This window comes from Chanodichthys erythropterus, chromosome 16, assembly GCF_024489055.1.
Source record: "Chanodichthys erythropterus isolate Z2021 chromosome 16, ASM2448905v1, whole genome shotgun sequence".
In the NCBI taxonomy this organism is placed as follows: Eukaryota; Metazoa; Chordata; class Actinopteri; order Cypriniformes; family Xenocyprididae; genus Chanodichthys; species Chanodichthys erythropterus.
This window is the reverse complement of record NC_090236.1, coordinates 15659711-15686055: the sequence shown is the minus strand read 5'-3', so window position 1 is coordinate 15686055 and position 26345 is coordinate 15659711. Positions and strand designations below refer to the sequence as shown.

General features: G+C 37.9%; 1 protein-coding gene across 12 annotated transcripts in view; it reads right to left on the bottom strand.

The window, feature by feature from the left end:
- Positions 1 to 26345, bottom strand: part of dlg1b (discs large MAGUK scaffold protein 1b) — a 146603-nt gene that overhangs the window by 82979 nt on the left and 37279 nt on the right. The window contains exon 1 of one of the 12 annotated variants that reach the window (XM_067363959.1): positions 1045 to 1106. The exons of the other annotated variants lie outside the window; for them this stretch is intronic. Coding sequence (XP_067220060.1) covers positions 1045 to 1104 — 60 coding nt within the window. The 5' untranslated portion in view covers positions 1105 to 1106. Of the gene's footprint in view, positions 1 to 1044; positions 1107 to 26345 lie in introns of those variants that run through there. 12 annotated transcript variants of the gene reach the window in all.

Sequence of the window (26345 nt, the reverse complement as noted above, 5' to 3'; positions counted from 1 at the left end):
TCTGCAGGTGTATTTGAAATGTTTTAACTAATCATCTTGTAATGAATGTCATTCAGTTCTACTTTCTGAGTATGCATTATCATATGCAGTAAAATACAACAATAAGTACTGTAAAAGGTCAGCTAACTCAACTGACTGACTTCTCTTCTGTATGATTTCAGTCTCTTCAGACCTTACTGTACATGATTTATGAGCTTCTACAACTTTTGACCTCCTAACTGAACTCCTTTCCACAAACTGATCATAGAAACAGTATAAATAAAAATGGTTACACTTTACAATAAGGTCTAATTTATTAACATTAACATATTAACCAACATCAACTAACAATGAGTAATATATTTGCTACAGTATTTATTAATCTTTATGTTAGTTAATAAAATTTGTCATTCGTTATTAGTTCATGATAGTTCAGTGCATTAACTAATGTTAACAAATGAAACCTTACTGTTTGTGCTTAATAAGATAAAGAGGAAACTGTTATTCGTTTTATAGTAACACTTTACATTAAGTGTAACCATAATGGCACTCTCTCAATATTCAAAGTGCAAATAAGACCAAATTTTTCTTTGATACAGAGCTAAGAGATGGTTACAACTACACTGCCCAGCCTAAAATAGCTTTCATATTGAGAGATATTTGCATTCATCAGGGAGCTGCTTTCAAAATGTGGGGTATTGAAATCGCGTTTGAATGCACGTGCGCGTTTACTTTCACTTTCAGCGATCGTGCATAACTCTGTAAATATGGAGCGGCGGCGACCGTTATCCAACTGAATTAAAAAAAATTGTATTTAAACACAAAGCAAAAGGACAGTGGAGGCGTAATAAACGTAGCGGTGGCATATTCTTTCCTAATCATCCTAACAGTCTGTCATGGCAACATCACGAGACTACTTTTCGCCTTGACTAGAAATCTCGTCACACTTCTAATAAGAGATCATAAAAATAATCCATATGAATTGTGCGGATTAGTCCAAATTTTCTGAAGAGACTCGATCGCTTTATGATGAAAAGATTTCATTTAAGTTAGGCTTTTACTCACATGTAAATATTGATCAGTGAACATAAGCAGAAGCTCAACCGAACATGAATAATGCAACATGAACAATCCTCTTCCGGAAGCTCAAACATGCTGCATAACACACAAGAACGAAACCATTTGATTATTCAGCACGTTTGAGTTTCCGGAAGATGTTTGTTTTTGTGCGTTATTCATGCTTGGTTGAGCTTCTGCTAAATGTGAGTAAAAGCCCAAATTAAATCTTTTCATGGTCATTGCAAAGGCAGTCAATAAAGAGACAGACATCTCTCAGAATTCATCAAAAAGAAGTTCATTTGTGTTCCGAAGATAAACGAAAGACTTAAGAGTTTGGAACGACATGAGGGTGAGTAATTAATTAACCCTAACCCTAACAATTTCCATTTAGGGGTGAGGTAACACTTTAATTATGCTGCCTCTGAAGACCATTTAGGCCTTGTCAGAGAAGGCAATCTCAAATTGTAAATCCCATGTATTAATGACAAAAATAATTCTAAAATGCTGGACAAGAAAAATACTTTATTTATTAATTTCAGTAATGAGATGTAATATTAAAAAAAAAAAAATAGTTCAGTTTAATTTAAAAAAAAAAATTACAAAATGCCTGTGTGTACTCAGCTATATGCAAAGTTCCACACTTTTTTTTTTTTTTTTTGACCACTGAAAATGTGTACAATTTTCCAATTTACTCATGGAGCCCCATTAAGATCTCCATATGCGATTGAACCATCGAGGGCCTTTCAAATGAAGACGCCAAAAGAAAGTTTGTTCAGAACCAGAATCTAAAAGGATATTATGATATTTTTAATACTTATTTAGTTACAAGCATGCAAACTTGAGGCACAAGAAGTGCTTTTTGCCATTTCTGAACAGTCAATGATTGACAAAAATTGATTAAGTCAACAGATTTTACTAACAGACCTACTAATCTCTGTGTAAAAATAAAATAATGATGCTGCCATCTTTCTAAAGCCATTTTTACAACCCCGTAAATTGGCTCAAACTCTCCAGTGAAAATTGTCATTTCAACAAAATAGTGGATTATTCAGTAAATATACATCTGTAACATTTAATATATTGGCTTTCATCACCATTTATGTTTGTCTTTGTACAGAAAAAACATTAACAAAATCAAAAATTTGAGCCAGGGGAGTTTCCTAAATTTGGTTTTATTTGAACGCGGAATGATCCTGCTGATATAAAACATTCAAAATCAGTCAGTTATGTAATTCTATGATTGTTATGATGTTGTCTTACAACAGCTCTCTATGTAGGCAGTAGATAGCAAGACATCTGTCTAGATTTTGTAACAGAGCTAAGCAATCTGAGACATATCTAGACAATCATACATTTGAAATTAGGAGGATGATAAAAAAAAAAAAAACGATTTTAGTAATCATGTAGTTGGTGCAAAAAACATGAAAAAAGAATATGGTTGCAGATACATTAATCCTGAAATGTTCTGAAATCTTTGACTGAAAGTAGAGATGCAGTGAAGTGTCTTGATGACTGGACTGTAGAGCAATAGTTAAAAGCTTATGCTACACACTTATTTCACTATAACTAATAGAAATACTCATGACCTTTTCTGTAAACCTAGTTATTAACTGAAAGGGAATATACAAAAAACACATATAAGATTAGAGAGCTGCAGTGGAGGGGGAATTAAAAGGGAACAACAACTTTAAACTGTATGGATTCAGAAGACTACATAACATGACTTAGACCCAATATAGAGCCTAATGTAGAGTAAGAGTTTGTATAGATTTTTTCATTGTGCATTTTGTCCTTTTTAGAGCTTGAAACTTCCTTGAAAAAGTGCTGTACTAGTTTAATGAGCAGCATCAGCATTCTTCAACACTTACTCTTTTTGTGTTTTAAAAAGGTGTTCCAAAAAGGTGCCACTGGATATTGTGCAGTATCATTGCAAATGACTAGAACCGTTTGGTGGAAAAACAAAATCTTTTAATGTAAAATGATTAAGTAAATTATATGTATTCCCTCATTTTTAATTGAGCATTACACCACATACTTTTTAAAAGAGAGCCTAAGTATCAAGAGTTTTTGGAGATTTCAGGATTCCCCTATTCAAAAAGATAGGACTTGGTCTTGGATGACAGAAATAGCTGCACGGAGGCATTGCAAATATGGCCGCCGATTGAACAGACTTTTCTTGAGACAGACTCTATCAACCTATTCCCTTGCACTACAGTAGTGCTTTCACATGATGATGAATGGGTTCCCCTCCCTCTAAAATACATACAGTGGAACATGCTTTCACAGAAAAGTAACTGATGAGCTGTTTCCAAACAGGCGGAGGAACGACACAGTTGCTATGACAACAGGTTAATCAGATACTGACTACTTCTCACTATGGGTACGCCTGTGATTCAAGGAGCCTTATTTAAAGCCGACATAAGCCTTACTGGACTGGTTCACTCACTTAGCTTTATGATTTTGCATGGTGTATAATCAGTAGCTAGATTACAGGAAAGAGCAATGGGAAATTCACACTGTAAAGTGTTTTGGTTAACTTCCCCATTAGCAAGTGAAGGGAAATTATTTACATCATCAATGTTTCAGAAAATATATTTAATGATGGACGTTGAGGTCAACCTAGATAACCATCTTACATGTCATTCTACATCTTAATCATTGCATTTGGTTATTAAAAACCATCTGTCCATCAGACAGTTGTCATCATATTCTTTTAAACAATCATCGAATCTGCGTATTCTGCTATCACTTAGGTGCAAAATGTGCACATACATCACTTTCTACCTCAGGTACAGGTATGGTTAAATGCTCAATCCCAAGTAAATACTTTTTGTCAAGAAAGAATTAAATATTGTCCATTTATTACAGATACATATTTAACTGAAATACAGTTACATATTCAACATAGACCTGAGAGAGTATCCAAAAATACATGTATAATAAGCTGCTACAGAATAAAATAGGTTTTCAAACTGGAGTTCAAGGACTCCCATGGGGCCACAAGAGGGCAATAAGAGTTTTGCAGAAAGATATTTTACAGTCTCCATGAAATCAAAATTGTAGCTTTTAGTATAAATTTAGACTTAAGGTTATCTAGTGTTAAGCTAGTGTGCTTTAAAACAATGAAAAAAATAAAACTGCATTTAGAAGCATTCAAAATTTAAAGTTTTTCTCTACCACCAATACAGATCAACATATTTGATGACATCATTCTACACTTCAGCTTCTAATTAGATTTTCTGTCCAATCAAATGCTCTCTACAATCTTAAGTCTCCCGCGCCCCTACACTGAAAAAATGCAAAAGCTGCATCTAAAATCGGTCACTTCTTTTACACATTTAATATTTTCTATATGGTGAATAGTGAACGACTCAGACTGTGTAAATATGCTTTCAAGTAGAGTGAATGAAGTCACTAACCACAGCGCACACTCAATTTGCTTCAGTCAAAAGACAGGATAGCACAGAGTGGATCATATGCACATGTTGGCAAAGAATACAAATCAAATCCAACCCATTTGAATTAGAGACAGAATGCTGAATTTTAAAGTGCTATGGAGGAGATAAAACATAACATTTTTTCCTGAGATGAAACATCAAATGGTTAAACAGTCTCTAAACAGCACTGACGAGTAGAAATTATATTTACAATCTTTTCAAACAACTATTTTTTTTTTCTATAGTAACAGTTTTATATTAAATCTAAAGGGGGAATTTATTAGACATAATTTTTAATACAACTGTGGCCTACCCTGACTTGTTTCAGTCAGAAATGCATCACACCATCAATAAAAACTTCAGGCCAATTCAATGGGCATTTAAAATGTATTTTAGGACTGACAAAGTTCAATGTTAACTTAAGATATTAAATATTTAATGAAATATACTATATGTAAATACTGCTGCACATTTATAGAATTTCAATATTTTAACTGTTTTATTCTGATTTCTAAAGACTAATTATTTCTAAAGGTCATTAATGATGAGATTAATTTTCATTTATTGAAATTAATATTATACTACCGATAGCCCTAACATTTAACAGCATAAAATAAAAACCAAATGTGCTTATAGAAATACATTTAAATTGAGTGAACATGTTTCTCTTTATCTTTATACATTTTGTATTAAAAATATTTAAACCATGTGCTTTGGCTTCAGTATATTGTAACAATAAGTAAATTATTTAATTTTAGAACATTATTTCACATCTTTATGGAACATTATTTAACATCACTATGTTTTCAAGCTTTGCATTTTTTTTCCTCATACAGTATGAATGACTTTTTATGCATTCAAATATACAGCTGTCTTTATATTTTAGGAAGGGGGTCAAAAGGGGATCTTTGCCATCAATGTTAGAAAGGACTTTATTGTGCTTGTTCGGTAAACAGTATTTTTTTAAATTACAGTAGTATGTGCATAAAATCCAAAAGGTAACATTTTAATAAAACTGAGTTTAACTGTAAATTACCAATATACCTATATATATTGGCAGCAACATATTGAGTAATTATGGATGGAAATACATTACTAAACTACTAACTGCTGCGTTTTGTTGAATTGACAGCAAGCGATCTAATTACACACTACACTGAGACTAAGCTTTGTCAACAATAAAAAGTCAGAGGGGTGTCCAAAGACGTAGCTTTTTCTTTTTGCATCTGGCCACAGTCTGGGAGGTTTTCGTCTTTCCCTAACAATACTGCCATGTTATGCAATTCCCTCTAAACAACCATAATTGGAAATATCAACGAGATCGGCATAAAGAATTGCTATCATTAAGATTGATTTGTAGGTGTTCAGTGTGTAGAGCATGTGGGAGTAAGCACATTACAGAAGAGGAGAGCTCACAGTCTTCCCTGATGAGCACATGAGGAGGAGGATCTCCTGGCAACCAGGACCACTCACTATTGAGTCATGGTCCTCTGTGACTGAGGTAGGCAGCTCACTATTCAATCTGGAGCTTTCCTGGGATACACCTGATACTTCACCACTGAAGACTGGAATCCAAACTGACTCTGTTTTTTGACTCTAGTTTCCACCTCTGCACATTCAACATTCACAGCTTCAAATGAGAACACACACTGCAATAACCTGCTTTATATTGCAATTTGTCAGTAAGAAAAAAAGTTTTACCCACAAGTTGATGTGAAGAAACATAAAAAAAAAATTAAAAAAAAACTTTTGAATTACCATTTATTAACAAGTCACTAACACTAACAAGTTTTGTGCCTATTTTTAATACTTAGGATTGTGCAATGAATTACCTTGAGCAAACGTACTGATGCTTGCCTTAGTAAACACTACTAAAAACAACTAAATTAATTACAACTGAATTAAAGAGCAATCACGTTATTCTGTTCTAGTAAAAACAAAAAACAACAACAAAAAAAGCAGGGAAAGATGTTTAAAACAAAAAAAAAATAGGAAATATTCTATTTTGATGAGAATCAATGTCCTTAACCCTTAAATGCATGACTGTTTCGCCAATCATTCTTACATATTCGGGCCTTTATCGACCCGGAACTATATCTAACATGGAAGGATCTCTACCTGTCGCGATAATATAAAACTCCTCTGATATTAGAGTAACAATTACAGAAGAATAAAATAAAGCATATTTTGTTACCTTTTGGAGCTTGAAAGGGCTCAGTTTGAGCAGATGTTTTATGCCATCATCACTGTCCTCGTCAGAGCTCATTTCCCAGTACATTCAGCAAATAATAGGCTAGTTTTATGTTTCAGGTCACGAATATGAGCCCATTCGCGATCATCAATATTTCTATCGCTAACAGCTTCACCAGATTCATCCTGTAACAGTTACAGTCATATTTCATTGCGTTCAGTACTTACTCTGCAGTAAATCACTGTGCCATTTCATGTTGTTGTTATTATTTCGTTTTCTGTCTAAATGAGTCGTCACTTCAGCATTGTGTATCAGACATTGCCACCTTGTGGAATAAAGGTGAATCACACTTATTCCGTCATCTAAGATTAAATTATTGTTGTGCAGAAAAATATAAGTACACTCATACACGCCTCGGGTCTTTTGCGACCCTATACAATTTTTACAAAAAATGAATACAAAAATAGGCATTCTTTTATAATTTTATGATTTTTTTCTTGTTATATTCTTTATAATGAATTGATTGAGGAATACCAAGAAGGTTTATGTCTAACTTTAAAAAATGAACGAGGAGGAGGGTAGTGAATGACGTCCCGGGTCACAAAAGACCCGAGGTATGCATTTAAGGGTTAAAGAGGTTAGGTAAATTTGAGTTCCTTAAACGTATTTTGCGATTTAACACAATGATTCAGGTATCCCATCTGAGGTTTAAATAATAAATAAAATCAATAAAAAAAAAGGGTCATAATATATATTATGTATAAACTGTCCGTATATATAAATTTCAAATGGTGTATATTTCAATATTCTTATGAGAATGTGTGCGTTTTTTTTTTTTTTTTTTTTTTTTCAGAACGCAACAAACAGCGCAAGCTGTGATGTAATTCAAGGATAAATTAAATTAAAAATCTGTGAGAAGACTGTATATAGAAATATAGACAAATAACTTAAGGATCGGTAGTTTCTTTTTCCTTCCATCATTTATAAGTTTGCAATCTCTGAAGAAAGTGAAGTTGGCAGTTAGAGGTTTTGTCAAAATTACACCGTCAACATCCACACTCACTAGAACATAAGCTTATCCTTAAGGATTCGAATGAAAAAAAATCTAGTAAAAAGACTCTTATTTTCTCCTTAATAATACAGGGAAGCACCCAGTACCAATAAGGGGAATAAATACCACTATAAACACACATAACCAGGAGCTACAACTAAATATACATGTTTGAATGTATAATTTCTTGTAACAAATTCATAATGAGCCTCAGCTCTACATCTGTCTAAACACATAAACCAGCAAGATAAGTGCTGTCCTACTGTTATTACAGGGTGACCGAATGGTAATGCTTTAAAGCGATGCTTTACATTGCCTGTAACTAAATCCGCACACAAGCCATCGGTTCCAGTCCTAAAGGACAATCATTGGAAATGGTTCTAAAAACAAAATCTGGGGTAACATGACATGGCATTTGGGCAATTATCTGTTATTAGTGATCAGATGCTAAAACTGTGCTGTCAATCTGACTCTTTCATATGCTGCCCTTCCTGTCATCAAGAAAAATACATTTAAGTGCAGAGAAACCGCTCGTTTGGATCATTCTAGTTCAATCTGAGATGTGCTGAATGTGCCAGCATGTATCAAACAAGGCTTTTTAAAGGCAAAGATTGCAAGGATAATTTTGTGAGAAGTAGACCGAAGAAACTGGACTCTGGAGCTGGTGAAAAGTGTACATGTAGCTCTGGGTTAAAGGTACAATTTCTGATATTTTTTTCCGCTAGAGGTCGCTAGAAGCCTATTCAAAACAAAGGCGTAGTTTGATGACGCCAAGTTTTTTTTCTCATGATTTACAAGTCGTTGAAAACATTAGAGATATTGTTAGTAATCAGCTGGACAAAATATATAACACTAGCTTAGTGTTTTTTTTATATTTTACTGCAAAAATTTTACATATTGTACCTTTAACTGTGTTAACGTGGTGAGGTTGCGCTGCTGACAAATCGGAATATATAACCCAACTTGTCATTATTAAAATCAATGGATCCTGCAGAAAAAGAGAGCAAAAGAGAATGGAAGCCTACCAAAGCCATCATAACCTCCCATGTTTGTTAAGAAACTAAAAATAGAAGCTGTATATTCAGCCAGCTTGTTCTGGAACAAAGGACGATTGACTAAGAAATTAGTATTTACACAAGCAGCAGTCCAACAGCCAGCATAGGCTCCCTCATACATCACTGTCACAGTGCCGTTTTCCCCCTAGTTTAATCAGATAGATGCTTTAAGTTTTTTTTAAACAGTCATTGCTTACAGATGACTTAAAAACATCCTTTCCATGTTTGAACCAAAAGAATATTTACAAGTACTTAAATTCTCCAAGTGGGAATGTAAAATTTTCCTTCATCCAAAAAAAGTGTGGAACTTCTGATTGTCTGTAGAAAAGACTAATCATATATGCTGACATGTTACATTAATCTCATATGTATGTTTTCTAAATGCATTTTTTATATTACTTTTAGAAATTTCAGGAATGGCTGAGATTGAAACAATTTTGGCATGGTCAGTTTAATTATGGAGAGGTTCTTGTAATAAAAGTTTACAATGATCTTGTAGTATGTTGCACCTCATGAATGTTTTAACAATTGACAAAGGAATTCCAACTGAATGTCAATCACGAGCAGAGCAGATGGAATGTAATCCAATGGGCTGTGCATCAAGGATTTGAGAAGTTAATGCCATGGTTCGAGGTGGCATGAGACGCCATACGGCACCATACAGGCAGTAATCATGCCAGAGGCCAAAGGGTCCTAGTTAAACACTGCCTAGCCAATGACTTCTAACAGTTAATTGAGTGAAAACATCAGCATTTGAAATAACTGTTTCTTAACAATCCAAAATTGATGCACCTTCTTGATGGAAATAAATGTTGTGATGTTATTTCCATCAAGAGGTGCATCAATTTTTGGTCAAGATCTTGTATTGACAATGCAAGAGTCAAGAGCTCTGTACTCCAGCACATCCCCAAAGACTTTCAATGAATGTAAGGTCTGGACTCAGAAGTGCAAATTCTTGTGTGAAAATGATTCTTTATGCTCCCTCCCATCCATTCTTTCACAATTTGAGCCTGTTGAATCCTGACAATTTCATGATCATGCAGTACTGAATAATTCAGTATAAAAAAACAAGATGTTTCATACATGAAATTCTGTAAGTGTTTGATCAGGAGCTTCTTGTGCTCTGGTAATGCCAGAGCTAACGCATTACTGTGATGCTCTCGTTAAGCACAAGCAGACTTTACCCTGAGCTAATACAATGAAATGTGTGCAATCTCCATCAGTGTAAAGACAGTGATTACTGGAGAGCAGAGTGTTAACTCCAGTCAGAGCAGAGATAAGCCAATGACTGATTAAAAGAGAAAAGCTGTGAATAGAGGAAAGACACCCCTGACTTATACAATGACAGTCTTCATACCAGCAGTCAAGCACTTCTAAACATGCTAGTAGTTAACATAAAATACATTCCGAAAGTCGTGGTGTGTTACATGGTACATCTAAAACTATTTTTGCTATGCTTACAGGTTTTATATGCTCATGTTAATATAAACTAGTGAAGACAAAAAGGTATACATCTATGTATACATGTATGTTGGCTCACAGGGACCCAGGTCCGACTTCGGTCATGCCCTGATCCCTCTTCTCCTACCTACACTTCTATACTACTATCCTACTACTAACACTTTATTAATATATTTATAGGATTTAAAAAAAAAAAAAAAAGAAAACACTAAAATAAATAATAATAATAATAATAATAACCAAAATATAATTTAAAAGAGTGAACCTACATTCCCTGTTACATTCTAAATTTCTACCTAAATCTTGGGAAAGAAAGAAGTCTGTGGACATGCTTCGTGTCAGCTCTATTTTGGTGTATGCTGGATCTTTAAGACAACTCTTATCTCACCAAGTTGACTGCATGTGCCTTAGAGTTCAGGCTTCCTCTCCTTTGATCTTTCTGGCAGCTGTACAGAAGAAAATTTTGGCAGCAACACTTGGCTACACCTGGATGCACATGCTGGACAGATTCTCACAGTCTGTCCTCTATCTCTGACATAAAGCAAACCTGAGAAACAGAGCTGAGAGCTCCGCCACCCACCTTGCATCCAAACATGAGTGAGATGGTGCTATTCGTACAGGCCACTTTGCAGTGGCACAGCATGGGCGAGAAACAGTCCAACTTCTTGATGCTGGGTGACATTTTCTCACTGCTATGGCAGCTGAGCCGCTCAGCCAGCGAAGAGCCAGAAACTCGCCTCCGTGAGCGATACTTGCTCCTGCCTCTCCGGCCACCTCCTGCTCCACCACCTCCCCCCGCACCTCCTCCTCCTCCTGCCCCTCCACTGCTGCTGCTGCTGCCCGCTCTCACCATCCACCCTCATTCCTCGTCTCACTCCATCACGCCAGGGAAGGGACAGCCAGTCTGCTTCCTTCATCCAGCGAGTTTTCCACACGCCCCCCTCTCCGTCACCACTGTTCCAGTCTTCCGCTGTTCTCTTAGTACCTTTCTTCTTCTGCTTCACTTGCTAGCAATGAAGAATCCGTCTCTCCACCTTCCTACCGGTCTTCCACGGTCCTTCCTTCTCCTTTTTGACCAACGACCTCACGGCTGTCAGTCAGAGAGTAGATGTTTACACAGAGGCCTTGCTGGAGCCATGCCGTGTGCAAGAGAGTGCGTTCACGCGTGAAGTACAGCTTTCGGCTCTTCTGGTTAAATCTTCTCTATCACACAAGACACCAGACAACCACCTCTTTCCCAAAAGAAAGGTGAAGAACGCCACAGTGAACACAACGCAGTGAGTTGTGAAGAGAATGAGGGAAGAGGAGGAGAGATGTGAGGGGAGGGAGGGAGGGAACGGTAAAGCTGTTGCAGAGCGTGGGGTTTGTCACATGGGCTCCGTCAGACAGGAGTTGGGTTGAGTCTCTCTCTGTCTCATCCTCAGCGTGGGTGCTCTACGTCACCCGATACATTGAGGGGAAGGAAAAAAGCTAAAGTGGTTATCAGTGAGACAGAGGAACAGCAAATGAACATCCTCAGGGAGCACAGCCTCGCATGGAGGAGGAGGAGCAATAATGGAGTGACTTCCTGCACGTTTACATGGAGGAGAGAAAAGGGGCAGGGGGAGGGGGAGCTCGGAGCCTGGCCAATAAGACGACAGAATGTCATTGGCAGCTGACTGGACAGTCTGGCTGTGACCTTCTGAGAATGGTGCCATTTCTTGAAGGAATCCATACGATGGAAAAAGTGGTCCATGACAGGGTCAAACAGAGAACTTCTTATGCTGTACTCTAGTCTATTTTTCCATTGTATAAGGTTTGATTATGATGTCCGTGGAACGGTCACACAGGACAAACCCCTCAGGTCATTGGCCAAAAAGGGGCAGTAATGTGGGGGAGGGTCTGCAATGACAAAGATCAGGCTTTGACTTTGCTTCAGGAAAATTTTAAATCAGCAGTCAAGCTAAGAGGGATGTAGCAAAATACTGCCATAAACACTAATCTAATCCTTACAGCTAATGAGATCATGTTCGTAAGCAGCGTGCACATACATGTGCAATAATCTGTCAGCGCAGAAATCCTAGAATAAATTCTAAGCAAAATAATATTGTAATAAACAACAGCACATTTTATTGTGCAATTTTATTGGTTTCCCTAAGATACTGAGTTTCTTCTCTCATGTGTATTTACATTTTGTGCAAATGTCAAAGGGCTCCAAGCCAATAGCATCAGTTATTCTCATGATATGTTACTTCGGCTGTCAGTGTGCCTCACTGTCCATGTGTGACTCAGATCCTGCCGTTCTCTTTATATATATGCATCACTCAGTGTGCAACACAACAAATGCTGGCAAACTCCATTCAGGGCTACCAATCACCAAAATGCTTATTTGCTGCATCATGGAGACACTTATGACCGACAGCACAAAAATATGAAAATAATTTGATTTATTATTAGTCACTTATTTTAGAATGCTATTTCTGTGGCAACATGCAGAATTTTGATAATTTTCAATACTCAAGGTGCTGGGCAGTCACGAGTATGAGGGGGAAAAGGGAGGACTGCAAAGTTGATCAAATTTGAAAATGTCATGTTCTTGTCTGTGGCACTCTACAGTTTATCGATTTCTTTGAGTATATTTAAAAAAGTATAGTTGGGTATTCTGGCACGTACAGTTATTTTTCTTAAAAGAACATTTGGGCTGTGGTCAAGATTGTTCAGACTGTTTCAGGTGGCTCTGCTTCATTACAAACAATTACACTAAATCATTTCATGGTTTCAGCCTCTAATGAGCATGTAACCACTTCCTGTGAAACTTAATTTAGCATAATTCTCACCCCTAGCCCAAAAATGTGACACAACAACTTAATAATTCAACTTTTATTCAAAGCAATTTATTTTTAAATAAATAGGGTTTTTTTTCTTTTTTTTTTTCTTTTTTAAAGTTAAGACATATCACCAACCTAATCAAGGATTTGTCATAATTGCAAACCTCCACCTGAAAGTGTTGCAGTGGTGGGCAGAAAAGTGTGTTGTCTTCGGGAAGCCTGAAAGAAATGCACACAGCTCCACCCTGTGGACAAGGTCTATAGCTCATGAATCTAATGCTGTGAGTTTGTGTCTGAATACACTCTACTATTATCTCTGCTTCACAGAGGTGAGCATGTTTTATCAGATGATACAAGAGATTCTAATAAGAAGAAAAAGTAGTTGATCTGCTCTCCTTTGATTGCTGTTAGAAAAACATGCATGTGCATTACGTACAAACACACAAACGCACCTTCATGAGACGCAGGACATGCTTTTCATCTTCTTTAATGTTAATTAATTTTATACATTGATTTGGGCTTCTCAGTACCTAATGCCATATAAAACCAGGAGGGAGAGGCAAATTAATACTGATAACACACTGATAACACTGTCACTGTAACTTGTGGTACAAGATTTCTCTGTCTTCTCATTATATGGTGTCCAGCATGCTGCGCTTATGTTTACAAGCAGACAATCTTGACAGATTCGGAGGGGATTCTTGTGTGACGTTGCTTAACTACTTTACATATATCAAAGTCATTTTTGCCACAAGATAATCCAAACGCATGGTCGCAATGCAGAGCCCTGACATAAAAGCGCTTTTCCAAGTACTCTTAGCACGAAGGGTAACAGTTCCAGTTGCATTCCCATCTGAGCATGGTTCAGTTCAGTTCAATTTCAAAACGGTCCCAGCCCAGATGACAAGATCATCCTCCACAGTGCAACTTGCCAGCTCGTGTGTCACTGAGGTAATGCACATTCTAATCCTGATTTTGTATCACCACAGTGGCAAAAGAAACATAACAGAATGATTCTGCAACTACAAGTTGGTGAAAAAGAGTCTTTTATCACAAGTGATATGTTAAATTAATCACAAGATTTCTCATTTTGAGAATGGTTTAGAGTGAACAAACAATTGACTCTTTCTAAATTTGAGCTGGTAAAACATATACACACAAACCAATGAGAAATAATAACCCTATGATCCCTATTGCTGCTGACTATGGGGCACGTCTGATAGGGAACAACAGATCCCATGACAGTTCTCACAATGAATCTGTTTGTAAGCAGATCTAAGAGCAGTAAAGACATTGGAATAGTCTCTGTGTAGGTGCTAGCATCTGCACTGAACAGGTCACATGAGAGGAGTCCTGGCTCTTTGCTGTTCAAACTCCCATGAAACAAACAACAGTCTTCTGGCAAACATAGCAAAGGAAAGCTTTCTTATCCCCATCTCCTTAGTCCCATCAGGCTGATATTGTATTTTGAATTGCAGAAATGGTCCGGGGGTTCATGTATAAAACTTTATGTAGATTTCATCCTAACGGTGTGTGTACGCACAAAAGCTAGATTTTGCATACGCACAAAAAAAAAAAATTTCCCTTTCAAGGAAACTCTTGCTGCATCGAAGATGCTGTGGGAACACCTGTGCATGATCGTGTCATGAAGCACATGTGAAATCAGTCTAATGGCATGACAGAACATCATAGGAGGGTGATGTCATGACCAGGAAACTATACAGCATACCCAAACCACACAGCACTAGCTTCTGTGATATGTGTGAAATTTCCTCTGTCTATTTATTGTTGTTTGTCACAAGCATATATAAATTATCAGACAGGAGTTTAATGGTGAGCAAACAGCCTTCTGAATTGTGTGTCCCTCCCTGCCCTCGCTACATTACGAGTGGGATACACGCGATTAATATATTTGTTTGGGAGCGGAACATTCATGTCAGCTTTCATGTGGGCTGACAGTGTTCATTCATAAAATTTCCCGACGTGTAAGAATGCACTATCTGGAGTTTTTAGCCCTGCTCCTGTTGGCTTTCCTCTCGAGGGAAGAAACCCTTGCATTGGCTTGGATCTTGCATATGCTGAGTCAGCGCATAGATTACGGGGCTGCAATAAAGAATCTAGTTGTTTCATGCACTTTTCTAAAATCCATGTTTATGGTAGAGCATTGCTACCCGTACTCAGGGCAGCACTCACAGCCAATGTCTTCTAACAATAAAGTAGATCTGAGGACCGTCATTATCGTTAAGAAGGCTGCCCTCAGGGGACCATTCTGCCAATCCTGCCACCTCGTGTGCTTCAGGGCTCAGTGGTCATCATCGAGCATATATCTCAGTGTCCACCTTGAAACGTAGCTACACTGGAATGTTCGCTCCCTCTGAGGAGGGTCTCAGAAGGGTCAGTTTGGTCGTTCCCTGCCGGTTCGCTGCTACAGGGCACAGAGTTAGCCACTCATGTTACACCAGAGACCAGTCTCGAGAGACTGGTTCCCTTAGTAGATTTTTTGGGCAGCGTTGAAACATCTGCGAATATATATCAATGGGTCCTGCAGACAGTAAAAAAAAAAAGAAAGAAAGAAAGATATGGAATTCTGGGGTCTTGTCTGCCCAGATTCAACAAGGTCTTATCAACAGTGGTTAGCCCTGAGCAGGCTATGGTTATGGAACAGGAAGTAAAGGCTCTTCTGCAAAAGGAGGCTATAGAACGGGTTCCTCCTCCTCAGCAGGGAGTCGGGGTTTTACAGCTGGTACTTCATTGTTTCAAAGAAGGATGGGGATTGCATCCTATTTTAGATCTGTGCTGTTAAATCGCTCTTAAAAAAAAAAAAAAAAAAAGTATAAATGCCCACACTGAAACAATTCATGACTCGAATCAGATCTGAGGACTGGTTGTCACAACAGATCTAAAGCATGCATACTTCCATGTCTCTATCCTTTCACAACACAGTTCCTGAGGTTCGTTTTCAGGGGCAAAGTGAACCAATATCAGTTCCTTCCCTTTGGCCTAGCTTTATCATACCACACTTTCACAAAATACCTGGATTCAGCTCTGGCTCTGCTACAACTCCAGAGCATTTATGTATTAAATTACATTGACAATTGGCTGAGTCTGGCTCAATCAAGAGTTAGCGGTTCAACATCAAGATGTTGTTCTCACTCACATGAAGATGCTGGGGTTGAGGTTAAACTCTGAGAAAAGTGTGCTTTCTCCGGCACAGAGAACCACTTTTCAAGGCATGATATGGGATTCATCTACGATGCAGGCATGTCTGTTCCCTGTTTGAATAGAAGCAATGCTCATAGGCATAAACAAGTTAAAGCTAGGCCAGTCACTCACTGTCAAACAGTTTCAGAGACTGTTAGGTCTGATGGCAGCTGCATCCAACATGATACCTTTTGGCCTGCTGTACATGAGACCCGGGGAGTGGTGGCTCAAAACCAAGGGGTTCTCCCTGAGGGGAAACTCGTTTCACATGATCAAAGTCACAGAGCGATGGCTTCGTGCCTGTGTCATGTGGGGAGAAAAATGTTTTTTTCCCAAGGGCCAGTGTTGGGAGGTACTTGTCGTTGTGCAACACTTACGACAGATGCATCCCTCACCAGCTGAGGGTGCTTTGCGAGTGGTTGCTCAGCTCAGGGTCTGTGGCGGGGCCATCTTCTTTCCTGGCACATAAACCACTTGGAAATGAAGGCTGTGCACTCAAACACTTCTTCTCAGACCTGGGGGCAACCATGTGTTGGTCCGCATGGACAACACATCGGTGGTCTCATATATAAATCATCAAGGGGGTCCGCACTCGTGCCATTATGCAAATTGGCACACCAGATCCTCTTGTGGGCCCTAGGGCTCTTGCTCTGCTCCCAGGAGTTCTGTAGAGAGTACGCCAGGATGGGGTCTGTCTTCTGCTAGTAGCTCCGTTCTGGCCAGGCCGAGTTTTGTTCTTGGACCTAATAGCTCTCCTCGACAACTTTCCTTGGGAGATTCCGGTCAGGAGGGACCTTCTCTCTTAGGCGGAGTTATGGAAACTGTGGGCTTGGCCTCTGAGGGGGCCTCGCTCGTAGATTTGGGTCTCTCAACCAAGGTACTCCATTACAGAGCTCCCTCCACAAGGAAACTATATGGCCTGAAGTGGACAGTTTTCACTTCATAGTGTGGGAGTCGCATGCTGGACCCAGCTAACTTCCCAATTGTTACAGTACTGGAGTTTCTGCAAGAGCAATTCTCTGCAGGGTTATCCCCATCCACCTTGTATGTGTATGTGTATGTTTATGTGGCGGCCATAGCTGCTTACCACACTCCTTTGGGTGGTATGTCTGTTGGGAGACATCGTGGGTAACATGTTTCCTTCGTGGCACTTTGAGGCTTTGGCCTCCTCCTTTTAATAATGCAGACCAGGAGAAATGGATTCTGCTTTGCCCAGTCAGGGCATTAGATGCATATGTCCACAGTGCTGCCCAGTGGTGTAATGCTGAAAACCAGTTATTTGTGTGTTTTGGATCGCCCAAGAAAGGGTACCCTGCATCTAAGCAGACGATGAGCAAATGTATAGTCGAAGCTATATCACTTGCTTACAAATTGGCTGGCCAGCCTTCACCTTTGGTGGTCCGGGTCCACAACCAGGAGCATGACTGCTTCTAAAGCCTTTTTGTCAGGAGTTTCCCTCCAAGGAGTTTGTGATGCGGCAGGTTGGTCATCGCTGCACTTTTGTGAGGTTTTATAACCCAAATCTGGCCTCTACTCCAGGGTCCAGGGTGCATTTGTCTTAGTGTGCTAACACGATTTCACACAGACAGGCACTTGGTACTATACTATTGCATGGGTATTGAGGTTCCCACAGCGTCTTTGATGCAGCGCGAGTTCCCTTGAAAGGGAACATCTCAGGTTACTATGTAACTATGGTTCCCTGAGAGGGAACAAGATGCTGCGTCCCTTCGCCATACTCCCTTCATGCCTGTGACCAACTTGCTTCAGCCTATCAGAAGCTAGTGCTGTTTGGTTTGGGTGTGCTTTCTAGTGTCCTGGTCATGACGTCACCCGCCTATGATGTTCCATCACGCCAATGGACTGATTTCACTTGTGCTTCATGACACAAACACGTAAAGGTGTTCCCACAGCATCTTCAAAACAGCTTCTTGTTCCCTCTCAGGGAACCATGTTTACATACGTAACCTGAGATGTTTTCAGTTTTATAAAACCATTCATACGCCAGGACCTGTGCAAAATTCCTTGAAAGGAGTGGATTTACAATCCCTCTTCTTGAATTCTATAATGAATTGTAAATCATGTAAATATTTATGTTACAGCCAATGTCTGTATTTGCTATCTGTTTAAGTGTGTTTTATCTAATTGTAACCCGCCAGGGGAGAGTGTCACCACATTTACCTTCCATAGTGGCCTCACATGGTATTGGCAATCACACTGGTATAAAATGGGGGACTGAAGGGGTGGATTCTTGAATCCACTGCCGCTTTAATAAATATTTGCTTAGTTTCCACCAAAGCTCGCAGCACTGCTGCAGCACACATCACCACAGAAGAGCAGCTCAATATCTCTTCAGGAAGCTTACATGCAAACTGCCGCAAATGAAACTGAAAGTTCAATGTCACATCCTGAAGCTCAACACACAGTGAAAAAAGGAAAAAACAAGATGACACCGATGTTGGAAAAATAAGATGGCGCCGATGTTCCTGGCACGCCGTCACTCTCTGAGACTCTCAAGCCTGTTTGTACTATGGTTTTTTTAATTGCCTTTTAAATCACATGATGCCTTAAGTCAAAGCGCGTCACCTGGGCTAGTTTATGACCGGTAAATTCTGCTGAATATTGGACTTTTGGCAGATGGACAAACACATCAGTTAGTGCTGGGTACTGGTGGGATTCCACCGCCACTGTTGGCGTCTGTGCCGCCCTACCTTCGTTGGGTGCAATGTTTGTCACCGGGGAAAAAAAACGACGGAAGCATAGAAGGAAAAGAGGTGGCTTCCCATTTAAACTCAAACTTGCCCTTGGAAGTAACCAGAGGAGATACGGTTTTCGAGATCTGGTTGTCAACAGAATAGACTGCTCTCATTTTGTGAGATGGCACTTTATGGAATCGTTATATAACTGGAATGTCCAGATTTTCCCTACTTTTACTGGATCGCTACAAGTGCTTCGCTCACCGGGTCTTCGACTTGGAGGGGTAAGATTGTGTAATATTAAACCGCTGCATCGGACAACTCATACTGATGAGTATACAATAAAACTGAAGATCGGTTTGATCAACTCGAGGTCAATGATGAATAAGACTTTCTTATTAAATAACTTTTTTACTGCACAAGGCCTAGATTTTATGTTCATTACTAAGACATGGATTACAAGCGTAAATTCCCATTGAAAAATTTTTCTTCAAATATGATCAAACTAATTTTATGAAAAATTGCTTTAGAAGTTTTTAGGGTTCTGCACTATTTCTATGTTAGCCATTGTGAATATGTAAGGTACGTTTATGTGTAATTATAAATATGGGGCGGGGGGATGGTGGCACATTAACAAAGAAACTTTTTAAACAACTTTACAGTCTAAATAAAACAAGTTGACAATTTTTTTTTTTTTAAATTACAAAAAAAATATATATATATATATATATATATATATATATATATATATATATATATATATATATATATATATATATATATATATATATATATATATATATATATATATACACAGTACCTGTCAAGTTTTACCAATTTTAATGTTTTTGAAAGAAGTCTTTTATGCTCACTGTGGCGACCAGGGCGGGCGAGAGCCGTGAGGGAACGGCGCGAGGCCGGTGACGCAAGTGATAACAAGCATCACCTGGGAGGCGCACCGGCCTTGAGTCTCTCACGGAGGAGCTCCGGGAGCATAAAAGGAGGAGCGACGACCGTGGAGGACGAGAGAGGACCAGGCCTGGACTTTATTTTATGTTTATTATGTTTGTGTGGCCGGCAGACGTCCGCGAGGGTCTGCCGGCATTACTTTCGTTTTGTTTGTTTATTTTATATTAAAGTTTTGTTGAATGTTCGCCGGTTCCCGCCTCCTTCTTCCCACATCTACTAACCTCGTTACACTCACCAAGGCTGCAATTATTTAATCAAAAATACAGTAAAAACATTAATATTGCTAAATATTATTACAAATTAAAAGATCTGGTAACATTTCTTCCAACAATTATCAATGTTGAAAAGAGTTGTATGGTTTAATATATTTGTGGAATTGGTGATACGTTTTTCAGGATTCTTAAATGAATAGAAAATTCAATGAACAGCATTTATTTGCATTTATTAAATGTATTCATTAAATTTATTAAAGCATTTATTAATAGATTTCTTCACTGTCACTTTTGATCAATTTAATGTATTTCCGTGATTAAATAAAAGTATTAATTTCTCTCTTTTTTATTCTTACCTCAAAATGAATAATAATAATAATAATGATAAATGTTTCTTAAACAGCAAATCACCACATTAGAATGAATTCTGAAGGATCAAGTGACACTGACGACTGTAGTAACAATGCTCAAAATTCAGATTTGCATCACTGGAATAAATTACATTTTCAAATTAAAATGGAATTAAATAAAAAAAATAAATTGTAATAATATTTCACAGTATTACTGTTTTTACTATTTGTTTGTTTGTTTGTTTTATTAAAGAACTGCAAACTTGGTGAGCATAAGCAAAGTCCCTTTCAAGGAAAGTCTGTTCACTTGGCGGCCATATTTGCAACACCTCCAGGCACCTTCCATAATGCTCAAATTCTTTCTTATGCTCAAATAACATTAAAAAAGCTTATTTATAAGCCTAGACCAAGCGGCAACCTCCCCCAGTTTGTCATGAAGCCAATACGGAAGTGACTTAAACTGCAATTCATCGACTGGCCTCCAGGGACAGGCTCCAAAAGAGAGCAGAATCTCATTGAGTCCCATGTTAAAATGGCCAATTTTACAGCAGAAAAAAAACATGTTTAAAGGTTGGTACAAATTGTGGTTTTGGTCTATACTGCTAATTTTGCCCTTCATGACAACTCTGGGGGGGTGATTTTTTCTATAACTCATCCGTTTAAATTATATTAAGCCTTGAAGTTCTGCATAATTAAGGGCGTGGTCACTTGAGGGACAGGTGAATTGCGCTGTCTGTGAGCGGTCACCTCAGCTAATTCCAGACACTGAATTTGGCATCTCTGCCATGTTTGTGCTTTTTAGGGATAATTTTATACAATTATAAAATAATATGGTTTGGTGCGTTAATGATCAAGACTCGAGACAGATGTGCATCTGTGTACATGTGCTTGCATGCGGAAGATAAACAGAACACACGTTGGATCGTCTTGGCATTGGCTGAAAGTTTTGTTCGTGAGATTTACTATGACTATGGCTGGGGAATATCCCTCTCAAGACACCACAAACTCAGACAGCACTGGATTATAACTAAAACTGCTGCATTTTGGACACTTTGTTTGTGATATGATCATATGCAGTTTTACAACATGAATGCTGCTCAGGTTGCATCATTTCTGGAAGATTGATGATGGTTAGCAGATCATTCAGAAGAAATGTGATGCAAACAATGGATAATATATCGATTTTTTATGGATTTAACACTTTTGTGGACAAAAAGTACTGTTTTTTTTTTTTTCTTTCAATGGACACTCATTGACATTTTACCTAAGTGCAACGGATTGGATTCATGTCACGATCGCTATTTCATTATAAAGGTATGAAGTCCCGTCTGATTTTTCGTGTTGTCATGTGCAAACCTGACACAAATTTCAATTACTGGTGCTGGAGCATATCGTAAAAAAGACATCGTAGATTGACAGTAAACCTTTAGAACTTTCTAATGATATAACTTATCTTTTATTAGTTAATAAAGATAAGTTATATAATTTGAATATTAATATTTTAGATAGTATCTCCTTTGCCTGCTACCATGATTACGTCGAGCTATGCGGCGTGGTTTCAGTAACCATGGCACCTCAGTTCCAACCACGTCCCGCCTCTTTGCCCATTTTCAGTTATCCGGAAGTGACGTGCGGTGATGCGCAGCTACGATGGCAGCGGCCTCGATTTCGCTTCAAAAATGCTCTTCAGAAATCTATGGGTGACGTCACGGACACTACGTCCATATTTTTGGCCTATGGCCTAGACTGGCTAATGCGCATGTGCAGTCCTAAGCGCAAGTCTTAGGTTTCTGTGGGAACCGTAACTTCTAATGGCAGCTGCAGTGACACAATGACTTTACCACTCAGCAACTGGATCTTTTACTTAGAAAAATGGAACTTATTCCACCATACAGGGATTATGCGCAATCTAACTACCGAATTCTGTAAAACAGGTTAGATCACTTCCGGTTTAGGTCTTTTGTAATGAAAAAATGTGCTGTTTTATTCAAGGTAACTACAACGAGCTTCTTCCCGGGTTGGTGACATCATAAACCCTTGCTATTAACATAAACACTGCCCCCAGGAACACGCAACAAAGTGGGCGAGGCCATGTGGCACAGCATAATGAAAGCGGAAGAGTTGTTTACACCAAACGCGAGCTGCGCGACGCGACGCGTCAAAAGATATAGAACCCATTATATTCTGTGATATTTTCTACACTGGACGCGGTGCTGAAGACAGCTTCCAGAATCTACACGAGTTTAATGCTGGATTTACACAAAGACTTTTACTGAAAGATTAAGCAGTTCCCACTTTAAAAGCAGAAGCAGTTGTTTATCGCTCCCAAACTGTAAGTATGTTTTATTGACTTTTAAACGTAATGTTATAGTTCTGTTGCTATTTTTAATGCATCAAGGACATATACAAAGAGCAACTTGTTTCTGCTAGCCAGTTAAGTTCTAGTGCAACAAACACCAACAAACTTCTATGTTCATAGACAAACAGTTGTTCATGCTATAAATTAAAAGATACCTTTACAAAAATGCGACTACTCAGTCATGTATTCGGCAACAGTAAAGCTTTAATCAGGATAAAACTGTATATTGAAAGCTAACAAACAGCAGTGACAGCATCTAAACACTTTGACACAAATACTAAATGAAATACCATTCATAAACGTCCTTTAAAAGCTGCGATTGGAGAGCTTCTGCCTGACCCTCTTCATCTGGGTCTGATTCGGCTCAATTTGATACAGCAATATAGGCGCTATTATTTACTTTCCACCTAAGCGCGTAACTACGAATGGTAAGGGGCGTGGCATTTCCGGACGCTTCAGCGAATCACGACAGACTGGGCCAGTTACCAACCTGCTGACCAATCTGAGCACATTGCGTATGTCGGAGGGAGTGGCTTCATAGAAGCAGGAAGTCAAACGAGCCGTTCATATGACAGTGGAAACTGAGGTGTAGAATTAAGATAAAATATATGAAAAATACAGCATTTAAAAAAAAACCGAAGCATTAAGACATGTTAAACTGTGCACCCAAAACACAATCAAGCCTAGAAAAAAACCACGTAACCACCCCTTTAAACCATCTGAGAAAAGGGATCAGAGTCAAAATCATTAATGATAATACAAAAATTAATCAAAATCAAAAATGATTAATCATATTTTAAATGTGTATTATCATTTATAATATATCATATTCTAGATACCTTATTATTATATATTTTTTGAAAGCACATACGCTTCTTAACATTTACAACTGCATGTAAGCTGTGTAAAAAATAAATATGGGTCGATTTTCACATTGGACTGACATAAAATAAAATAAAATTATAATTTTATTATAAATTTAAATTATAAATTTATTGCAATAAAATTGCAATTTCAATATCATGATGACAGTAGATGGTGCTTATGGAACAGCTGAAATATATTGTTTTACATGGTTACCTCTGTGCTTATAAACACTACTTTATTACTGCATTATTCATTGGATCTTTGAATAATTTTTATGTAGCTCAATACTGAGCCAAGCATAATTTTAATGATGAATTAGCACTTCCCTTGTACTGAGCTAGTTAAATAGCTCTACGCTCATGCGTTCATCAGGCAGGGCTGCCTGCACGTGATAACGATCCATGTGTTCACCCATGGACAGTGCACACAGATTGTTTATTTTTTATAAATCCCAATATGTGCATAGAAAATGGCAATGCCTTTTTTGTATGAACGCAATGTTTATACATCAGGCCCCAAATCTGGAAGAAACATACAAAGGGGAAATATGATTATTTGCATGTAGTTTAAAAAAATTATTTCGAAAATTAAGCAAATATTCTGCACATGAGGTTCATGAAACCTAAGCTAAACTATTATTACTAAATGGATTGTTCAAAGTGTAGTTAAAGATACAAAGATTTTTTTTATAATATTTGAGTCTGCAAAAAGTTTGTCAACTTTGAGGAGTTAACATTTACTAATAAATGTTCTCCAAGATAACGGACACGGCCTAAAGGCCAAACAAGTTCAAATTTGATTTCATGGGGTCTTAAAGAGTCTCTGAACATATGACTGCATTACTGTGATTCACTTTTTATTTAGTGGGACACAGCATTTGTAGAATTACTTTATGCACTACTGTATTCATTTCATTGATGCAGACAAAAGCTTGGTGGAAAATCTTGTAAAACAAAAAGTGGAAAATATAAAAGGTGCCATCGAATGAAAAATTGAATTATGTTAATCTCATTTGTTTAAAAGACCTCCGAAAAACAGGCAAATCTCAACATAACACCGACTGTTAGGTAACAGTCGGGATCATTAACACTCAGAGGTCTGAGGTATCGCCGGCGATACCACCACGTTTTTTTTCTTACCAGTGTGAAAGAGACTCAAAATACTCCGTCAATGTTGCACATACAATTAAGAGTTATACACCATTTTAATCTGTTGAATATCTTCTTTTATTTGTGTACACTCAGAGTAAAAACAAAATGTAGTGCTTTTTGTAAAATAAAGAAAACTAACCTGAAGCGTGATCTGTCATCTCCCTCTGAACAAAGTCCAATCTGATAGTTCTCAGAAAATGAACTGTAACTTAGTGAAAACTAATGACACAAAAATGACTCATGTCTAAAAAAACGTTGAAATGTCAGGTTTTAAATCATGTAAGTCAAATCGAAAACAAATATTCTGTTTATATAATCTGTATGAAAAGAGAGCCATGCCAGAAGTACATGATTCAGCTCATTATCCGCTAATGTGGCCACGCCTACAGAAAGAGCGCTATTCAGACGCAAATTCAGTCAATACATGCATACTTTGTCAATCGTGTATTTATTGTCTTGAAAAGTGTTTTGAATAGCCATAGTTAGCAATCTCTGGCCTCAGTTCAGTTCCTGGAGAGTCACATGACCTGTTCTTCTTTAGATAAATTTGTGGACTAAAGGTGCACAGAGCGCCCTCTGGCTGCAAGTATGAATTGAAAACAGTATCCAGCGTTCATAGTGATAACAATAAATATTGAATAAATATTACTCCTCTGTATAGAAAATTTGCAAACATATGACACTTTGCATCACATAAATACATTATATTTTAAAGAATATAATAGAATACCATTATTTTAAATTGTAATAATATATCTCAGTATTGCTGTTTGATGATATACACCATATGATGAGCTTGAGACATGATCACAGAGGGTTTTTTTCACAGCCTACCTTACTGAAAGAGCTCATTATTATGCAAGTCATTTCAGGTCATTATTGTGTGATTCTTTTGTCTTCTCAGGCGAGAATCACCCATTATTCATGATGATTCATGCCTCCACGCATACTGTGTTTCTTGACAAAAAGTGTCTTACAAAATTTAAATCTCTCTATTGTTTTACATGAATGAGTAGGCAGCATAATTTTTACATCATTCTGAGGCAAAAACTCTAGTCTACAACCTCCAATACCCAGAAGTCTTGTGAACACATATATAATATTATTTTTTGTCCTTATTTCAGTGACTTAAGTTTTTTGTTTTTTCAATAACCACGCATAAACGTTATTCCTTCAAAAATACAAACATGTACATACATGTTTCTCACATATTATTGTAGCCTAGTTTGTGCTGAATACAGTGTAATGACACTTTTTCCATTAATATGTTTATGAACAACTGAAAAAAGCACAAATGTCAGGGCATGTCAAAACTTCTCCAGGGCCCCGAAAATCCTCAGACCCCAGAGGGTTAATATGTATGACACCAATATTTGCATATGCCAGCTCATGTTCAAGGCATTACACAAGGGCAGGACGTCTGGATCTGTGCACAGCTGAATCATCAGACTAGGTAAGCAAGCAAGGACAATAGCGAAAAATGGCAGATGGAGCAATAATAAC